Source organism: Belonocnema kinseyi, chromosome 7 (assembly GCF_010883055.1).
Source record: "Belonocnema kinseyi isolate 2016_QV_RU_SX_M_011 chromosome 7, B_treatae_v1, whole genome shotgun sequence".
NCBI lineage: Eukaryota > Metazoa > Arthropoda > Insecta > Hymenoptera > Cynipidae > Belonocnema > Belonocnema kinseyi.
In genome coordinates, this window is record NC_046663.1 from 104,459,621 (window position 1) to 104,469,033 (window position 9,413).

Below are 9,413 nucleotides of genomic sequence, written 5' to 3' on the forward strand. Positions count from 1 at the left end.
CCTTCAGCTTTCAATGAAGTAAAGTTAGCTGGTGGTGGAAGTGAGAATACCTAATGGAAAAACGACAAAATATGAGTGAATTCCAGCTATAAATTAGGACAACAGATTTAAAACAAATTTTTCCGCCTTAAATATTATTTTTAAAATGATAAGACTTATGGCGGACGAATTAAAACGTATTTTTCGTGAATGAAAACAAAGAACTTGAGACAAAAACAACCAATACGAACCGAATTAATTTTGAAGTTGAAGCATAAACAAGATTTATAATATGATAAATTAAGTGTAAATATTAGTAATTGAAAATAAATTAAGACATAAAAGTATACTTTAAATTTTAATTTAAAAAATGGTTAAACAAATAAAATACCAGCATAGAAATTCCTACATCCAAACTTGTGGAATATGGTTAAGATCATAGTGAATACGTCGACTTTTCGACTTGTGTCCAGTGTTTGATTCTGTCACGGAAAATGTATTTTCATTTTCCGCAAAAGGTGCAATTATTTTTAAACAAAATTTGATGTCCTGATTTTCAGACCGATTTCATTCATACTTTCATGTTCTTCGCACTGCTGTCCACCCGAGTAAAAATGCTTCGACTTGAGTTAGACTTGATTATGCCTTGAGTTCATCTCCAAGACATCGATGTCTGGCTGCGTCTCAAAGCTGAGTCGAGACATAGGCCTTCGTCTTACTTTTATGGCCGCCACAAGTAAAACGGCGTTTACTAGTCTCAAGTCAAGCCTTGTCTTGGCTAAGGCGACGCTTACTTGTCTCAAGTAAACTTGCCTCAATACGAACCTTTTTCAGCTCTTAAATGAGATTAAAATTGATGAATGAAAAATTTGTAATTATTAAATTAGTTATTTTCAATATAAAAATTCAGAATCGGTTGGTCTGAACGAGTATAACCCTTAAAAATTTCCTTCAAAAAAATAAAAACTGTAACTTTCTAGAAAGATCTCCTAAGTTGTTAGAAATACGTAACAACAAACAAAATTTTTGGTATCATCGTCAAACAAGTTTTCTATAATAGTTTTTATGGAATAGCAAAAAAATGCTAACAAAATCATTATAGGAAAATCATTGGAAACCTATACTGAATTTCCCATCATATTTCTTCGTAGAGGGAGATTGCAAGGGTTTGAAAAATATTGCATGGGATTGCATGTAATGTCATAGATATCGCTCAAGATTTTACAGAGATTACATGGGATTGCATGTTATTAAAAGGGATTGTAAAGGATTGCATGAGATCGAATGAGATTGCATAAGATTGCTCATAAGACTAATTCGACTGCTGATCGAATAGAGGGCTTGAGGGGAAGGCCAAGCCGACATTAAGGGAGTCCTAACTCCTAAGTGGGCCTCCAATTGGATTCGCAAATGAATGCAAGATTGCAAGGTCTCTCGAGGCTCATCCGCTACTTCTCCAGTTAAATCGGCTTACATGAAAGAATCTCTAGTAATAATCCTAATAACTAAGTGTATCGCGACAATCAGATATGATATGGTACAATGACATGAGCTTCGTTCACGCGTGTCAACGACGTCCGTTTGAACTGTTGGAAGCAACAGTTGGTGGGGAAGAAAAAAGACGGAGAGCTACTGAATTCAATTCATATGCGCGAAAGAGACGATCAGAGGCCAGCAAATCGGACATGCGTAAGATCCGTCGTACGTCTATGTGAGTTCCAAGGAACGTAGTCGCACAGAAACGACGTTCGGCGTCGGTCGCGCGCGCATTTTTGTCCTACACAACTTTACGTTCCTTTATTCGAATATTTCTCAATTAAAGTCGACCATTATTCAAATAACCGCTGTAATTTGTCATCTGTCACGAAAAGTTTGTAATCTTCTTTTGCTTAACAATAAGTGTTAACTTATTAGACAAATATTTATTGTAGAATTTTAATGTTAATTCGTGAGCTTTAATTGCTACTAAATTATATGAAAGATTAAGGTTAAGAAATTTTCAAATAATCGTCATTGAATCAAAAATTAGTTTTACATTACATTTAAAATGATCTCTAAAAATACTTACATTGCAGGAATAAATAGATTAGAGTTAAAAGTTAGCGGTGAAACATTCCAAGTTTAATTTAATTTACGCGAAGGCTGATACGTCTGAAGGTAAAAGATTCGATTTTCCATTAATTTCTTATTCAAAGTGCAATTTATAAGTGAAAGTTCATTTCTATTAAGTTAACTCAGGACCAAAATTTTCAGAACAGAAACGAAGTCTAGGCCTTAATGTCTATTTCTGAAAATGAAATTTACTCGTATAGGAATTAAGGAAAGATGTAAAATAATAAATAAATATGGATTTCAATTTGTTTTATTTAGGGTTTTTGTCTACTGAAGTTTAGAAAAAGAAATTTTAGATGACACAATGATGATGAACTGTCTCAGGATTATAGAGTCTATAAATCCTACAAGAGAGAAATTTTAAACTTTCGAACGTTCATTATTTGGAATTTCTGTATTTCCAAAAAACATCCGTAATCATCCGGACAAATACTCAATGAATCGCAATACTGTCGATGTCGAGATGCAAGCAACGGCTACTAATTACGACGTAAACAGTCGAAGCTTTGGTTTCTACTGAAAACATTGAAAACCCGATGTAAACTAGAAAATTTCCATCTTCATTTTTCTTCAGCGTAATGGTAAGTTATTTTTTCAGTATTTAATCTTATACGTGATTTAGAGTAAATAAAAAAATATTTAAAAGTCTTAAACCATTTAAAAATTAAAAGTCGTATCTGCCGAACAGTTGTAAGACCTCCAAATTTTAAAACTAAAATTCAAAAGAAAATTATATGGCCTCAAAAATTATGTTAAGTTTTTTGTATTGGTTCATATAATAAAATTAGAAATTAAAAACAAAGTTCGTGCTGAAATTATAACTTTTTTAAACTCACCCAAAACAAGTGTTTAGGATTGTGTTAACTGCACATGCTTCTGAAAAAATCTAAACACGCCGTACTTGAAATTTCTTTAGCTTTTTTAATCAAAGGAGCATGGCATTCTTTAGTATCATAAAGAAACATTGGGTTTGATTGCAAGATTGGGGCGTCACCTGTCACCTCCGTTTTGGCTGGAAAAAAATTGTGTGGCAACAAACTATTAGAATCTTTAATTGAACGATTAATGAAGCGATTTTATGAGGCAAAAGTTTTAAATTATTGTTACTTTTGTTATTATGATGTCTAAAATATGGGTCTGTCGCGATATATCGGAATGATCATATTTAACGAGAAGATGGAAATGGGTAGGGATTTGACCAACATTATTTTTTTTACTGATCATAGGGGTGCTTTCCCGCCCCCACGAAACGTTGGTAAAGGGTAGGGTTTTGACAAAGTTATTTTTGTGGCCTTTCAAATGGGTGTTTGTGGACGTTTGGATGTTTAAAATCACCTAAATGATGAGTTAATTATGATCATTCCGATATCGTGACGTACTCATATTTAAGACATCGTAGTAACAAAAGTAACAATAATTTTTAACTTCTGCCCGGTCAAATCCCTTCATTTATCGTTTAATTAAAAATTCTAATAGTTTTTGCAAAAAAACTGCTTTTCCAGCCAAAAAACAGGTGATGCCCCTATTTGCAACTGCATTAAAAATTGTATTCGTGGTGTACAATATTCAAAAATTGCTAAAAAAAATGCCGTATTTACAATTTAAAATCAAGGAATAAAACTGTTGTTCACAATAAAAAGGCTATGGCATATTTCTTCGATCACAGCTAAAAAATTTCAGCCATAACATGTTTAACTTTTTCCAAAAAAATGTTCAGTTAACACAATAATTTTTTTTTGCCTATTTGAAAAAAGTTTTAACTTTCACACAAATTTTATTTTATATTATTCTTCACTACCAAACACTGTACCTATACACAATAAAAGATAATTTTTTGTTTATAATAAAATTGTTTAAATATTGAAAAATTTGGAAGTTTAAATCCGCTACTCGGAAAAAGATTTTTTGATCGGCCCACCCTAATACGTATATATTAATGCGGACGTCTGTTTTGAATCCTCGGCTAGATAAAAATTTGGTTGGAGTGTAAATGTGAAGTACATGTGAAGTACTCTATTACATCCAATGTATATTATTGCTGTACCTCGGTTTGGGACTGCTTATTCAGATATTGCAAAATAAAGCACAAATTTTATTTTTCATGATTACTTGAATATTTCTACTTTATTTTGTAATAGTTTTTATACTTAGCTACCCTAAAAAATGTATCATTTCAATAAATTTGTATGGTTGTTATTCATAATGTGCATTAATATTGAAACTGATGTATTTTTAGTGCCTTGCTCTTATAATTAAAAGAAGTTCGCATCATATAAAAAAACAATTTTGTGAATTAATATTTTATTGCACTTTGTGTCGTTTTCCCGAAAAACTAATTAGTTCGTTTTCAATGTGATTTCTTACGATATGAACAATAAATACGCACTTGACTAAAAACTAATTATTAAAAAAATTGTTAGATCTTTTTTCTGTTAATTTTTTCTATTATTTTTTTTACATTTTGTTGTTTTTCACAGTTGAAAAGAAAATTTAATGTTATTTGTTCCGATTAAAACAAAAACTACGCATCTTGTCGAAAAGTGATTGATAAGAAATTTGTAGATCTTTTTGGGGCGCACAATTTTTAAGTATTCGTCTTCTTTCGTAGCTTGTGTCGTTTTCCTGAATAAAATATTTATTATTAATGTTTTTTTATAAATAAACGAAAAACTGCGCGTTCTGTAAAAAGTGATTTATAACAATTCTTTATATATTTTTTGGCTGAACAACTTTCTTCTATTAATTTTTTTGCGCACCTTGTGTCCTTTTTTTACCTTTTTTTAAAATGTTTAATGTTGTTTTTTACAATTAAAACCAAAAATAAGCGTCCTATCTGCGAAAATGGTTAATTAAAAATGTTGTATATCTTTTTTTGGGTGCACAATTTTTGTCTATTCATATTTCTGCTTAGCTTGTGTAATTTGTCAAAAATGTATGTTTCATTTTTAATTATATTTTTTACTATTAAAACAAAAATTACGCGTTCTATTTTTTCAAATCTTGCACAGGTCTTTCTTTCTCCTCCCTAAAAACGTGCGCCAAATCACGTTACAATGATGACAGACGGACAAACACCATCGTAAAACCTGTTTTTTTTCGCATTGAGAGGGTCTCGAAACTTGGAGATTTAAAGAAATCCACGATAGTCAGTTTTCACAAAAAACTATTATTTCTCATTATGATGAGAATGTAAAAATGAGATATGTAATTTATTTAAAGAAGGTAATAAGAAAATCTACTTATTTAAATGTTGTCCCGCATTAACTATCAGTAATGACAAATCGACTTTCAAGTCGGTCTAATTTGAATGATTTCATTAAGAAACTTTCTCTGTTAATGAAGAATGTATTTTTTTATTATTATGTTTTTAAGGTTTTAGTGTTAACCGATCGCCTTACTAACTGACTTACTTTTGCATCATTTAAACGTTTGTCTCATAGTTAACATTAGCTTTATTAGCCTTCATTTATACCTTAAAATTTGTATTCCATTTTTTTCATTTTCAGAAATTGAAAAAATGTTTATTTTTAAAGAATATTTAGAAAACATTTCAAAAATATTTCATAAATTGTAAAATTATAAAGATGAGTCAGCGATTTTTTTCTTTTTTAAGAATCCTAATTTCAGCCATTTAGAATTTCTAATAAAAGGAACTTAATGTTTGATCAAATAAATTGTGCATATATTATGTAGGTTGAAAATTAATATAACACATATACATTAATTTAAAGTAAATAGTTGCAACAACTTAAAAATAAGTAACCTGCGCCTACATGTGCGTGCAAGGTTGTAATAATATACTCATATGTAAATTATACTGATATTACCTGGAAATTATTTCCCTTCAATCAACTGTAAATTCCAATTTCTTATGGTACACGGAGAAAACGATATCGCAAGAATTGCAATATATACCGTAATTCCTGCGCTATATATCGTAATTATCACATTATAATAACGTAAAATCGTGATATCGTACATTACAAGATTTTAAATTATATTCTTATTTTATTATATAATATATACAAGGGTTCTAGGAGTGGGAAAGGGATGTAAGTGCATTATAATATCCTAAAAAGCTCCGGAACCTGCTTGTACGTTATCATATTGCGCTTTATTTCAACACAGAAGTCGTGCAATATCATTGTGCGATATCGTTTTCTCCATGTATTAATTTGAAAATTGTAATTGACATAAATGATGAATATAAATGTATTCAAAATCTTATAACAAGAAGGCTTTTATATGCGCTTTTATTAATTATATAATTCAATTCACAATTAATATATTTTCAGTTTTTGAGTCATTAGGAATCATTTGAAATTTCAATTAATTTACACAGTTCTCTATAAATCTTGTTAAATCGCTATAAACCCTGTTAATCCTGTTAATAAAAATCCTGTGTAATATTATTAAACAACGGTTTAATATTCAATACTGGGTGTTTGCACTTGTTTAACTCAGGACGTTCAGAAAATAAAAATGGTTCAACTTCTTAAAGGGTTTCAACTTTGAATGTTTGAAACATGCAAATTTATTATTCAAACAAAAATTTTTGATTGATAATCCTCTGTATGAAATTTTGGTAATGTAAATTCACAACTATTAATTTTTAATTTGAATCATTGTTGGCTATTATTATAATAATCATTATAATTATATTTTACAACTTGTGTTAATGATAATTGAGATTAATATTAGTGATTCAATTGAAATTTTCCTTCACAAAGAACGATAGTGAAAACTTTGATTACAGGTTTTATGAATTATCTCTTATCACGTATAGCGCACTTAGCCCATTTCAATCCGAGCGAAAAAAATCGAATCGTATTTTTTAAATTATTGCCACGTCCATTCTGTTCACGATCTTGATTGATTCGCTGATAATTTCATAAATTTTATTAATCTGTTGTATTCAATAAAAACATTCATGATTTTGTTTTTCAGAGAAGAATGGCTGCTTTCTAAAGATGTAATATTGTAAGCCAAGTTTACATTCACTTTCGTCTCAAATATAAAAACTATTTATTGTATTATAATTCAAAATTCAAAACGCTCTAAACCGAAAATCTTCAGAGATTTGAGCTAATTAAAATGGTAAGAAATTTCAATACAAGTAATCAAAATATAATATTAATTTATAATATATATATAATAATTCCAAAATTTCAAAAATCGAAATGGACCATTTTAAGATATGCTGAATGCACCAAAATTAAATTTAACGCAATTTTTTCAAAAATACTCACTGAACAATGACTGGCAAGGTAAATGTGTGTATACAACTGACGCCACATAATGCAGAAAGCTCCCATTCCCAAAAATCAAAAATTCTGCAATTAGAATCAAGAAAATTCGTAGCATATTTTTTTAATTTTCAAGCTTTCATATTGAATGAACTTAAAAATTTGAATCTAATGGAAAACTGATCAGCACCTGATCTGTGCCAGATTTGACATTACATTAACAGTAAATTTTTCCACATACGGGATGGTGGCTGCAGGTGAGGGTTAACCTGCAAATCAGGGGAAAGTAAGGGAACTTTGTTAATGAGGAAAAGTTAGGGAAAAGTCAAGGATTTTGAAAAAATGACAAAAGTCGGGGAATTTCTGTGAGAAGTACAGTAAAGTCTCGACTGTTGTAAGGGGAGAAAACCCTTTAGACGCTCGAAAGTGTCAAGATTTTTCTAAATTTGTTTTAAGGTGATACAATAATCGCATCATTTTTAAATTTTGAAATAATTTTAATTAAACTTTCAAGTGTTGAAAAATATTTTTTTGTTTTTGTTTACAAAGCAAAATGGCGGCATTATAGGGTATTCCTTGGAGCATTTTTTGCGTGAAATCGTAAAGTGCTGCATTTGTCATATTTTTTAAAATAATCTGACACAAAAACAAAATATCTTCGATTACTGACATGTGTAGGGGAAGGGTAAACCTATAAAATTATAAAAAAGTATACAATTAAAAATTAAGTAAACTTTTTAATCAAATGTTCAAAATTTTAAAATGAAGTTTTGAGATAATCGCGTTTAAAGTTTCAATACGATAAAACTATTAGATTTAATTTTGCTTTGCCAAAATTAAGGATACAACAAGTTGATACAAAGGGGTGTGTGTGTGTGCGTGCGCGCGTTTGTGTGTGTGTGTGCGTGGTGCGCGTTTGTGTACACTGCCGTGCAAAGTTTAAGGCCACCTCTTTTTTATGACTGAATAAATTCTTTTAATTTTAATAATACCTTCTTCCTTATAAAATAAGCCCAGAGTGATGCCAATTTGTCTAGTTTTTAAGAAGATATTATTAAAATAGTGTAAATTTCAATGTTTTCTTAAATTTTCAATAACTTCGGAAATAGTAAAAAAAAAGTATGTTCTTGGGCTCATTTTGAACCTTTTTTTTCACCTTATCACAACAGCTTATGAGTTTAAATCGTAAAAATTGTATATTTGAATTGCAAGAACTTGAATTTGTAACCAAAAAGTTGGAAAAATTGCAATATTATTTTTGATAACAAAAACATTTTTGTAAAATATTAGAACCATGTAATCATGAAGATTCTATGTAATTTCCTCAAAATATATATTCATTTAACTTCTATCCAGATTTTCCTGCAGATAAGATGTTTTCAAATGCCCAAGAACATTGAAAAATTTTGATTATTTCGGAAGTTATACACTATTTTAGAGTATATACTTAAGAACTAGACAAATTGGCCTCACCCTGGGCTTATTTTATACAGAATTTCCAAAAAAAATCCTGCCATGATTTGAGAAAATACCGTTAACTGCAAAATGAACGAAGCCGAGAAAATCGACGAAAACTGTTCGAATCTTTATTCGCGTATACCGCGAATTCTAATTCATTTCCTGCAGTTTTTGTTGTTGTTCTTGGCTAAGTTGCATATGAACTTTTCATTTGTAAAAAAAATGGTTCAAAATGTTAATTAATTATCTAAAATGCAGCTAAAAAATTCCGCAGCTAAAAAATAAATGCAGTTACGGCGTTTCTCGAATTACAGACGTTTTTTTCGGTGTTCGATGATTCCGGAGAACGGTGTAAGCACGTATGGACGACGTTAACGACGGTTTTCCAAAATTTAGCAATAATTATTTTTAAAGTTATTAACAATTGGAAAAAACTATTTTAATAATCCGATGCATCTTTTCTTCACGATACAAACGATATAAAAAACTCATTTTTCAATTTTTTGCAGTTAACGGTGTTTTGTCAAATCACGGCAGAATCAACCTTTTAAAGATAAATTTGTTTAGCTCTGGTATGATTGAAATTAAGAGAATTTATTCAGTCATAAAAAAGAGGTG

The 9,413-nt window shown here is 29.9% G+C and overlaps 1 protein-coding gene across 7 annotated transcripts in view; it reads left to right on the forward strand.

The window, feature by feature from the left end:
* The first annotated feature begins 1,716 nt into the window (after nucleotides 1-1,716).
* LOC117176327 (secretin receptor-like) overlaps nucleotides 1,717-9,413 on the forward strand; it is a 256,742-nt gene continuing 249,045 nt past the window's right edge. For 5 of the 7 annotated variants that reach the window (XM_033366556.1, XM_033366559.1, XM_033366560.1 and 2 more), the window contains exons 1-2: nucleotides 1,717-1,849; nucleotides 2,350-2,672. In XM_033366556.1, the coding sequence (XP_033222447.1) occupies nucleotides 2,670-2,672 (3 nt within the window). In that variant the 5' untranslated portion in view covers nucleotides 1,717-1,849; nucleotides 2,350-2,669. The other 2 variants (XM_033366557.1, XM_033366558.1) reach the window with 2 other exon arrangements.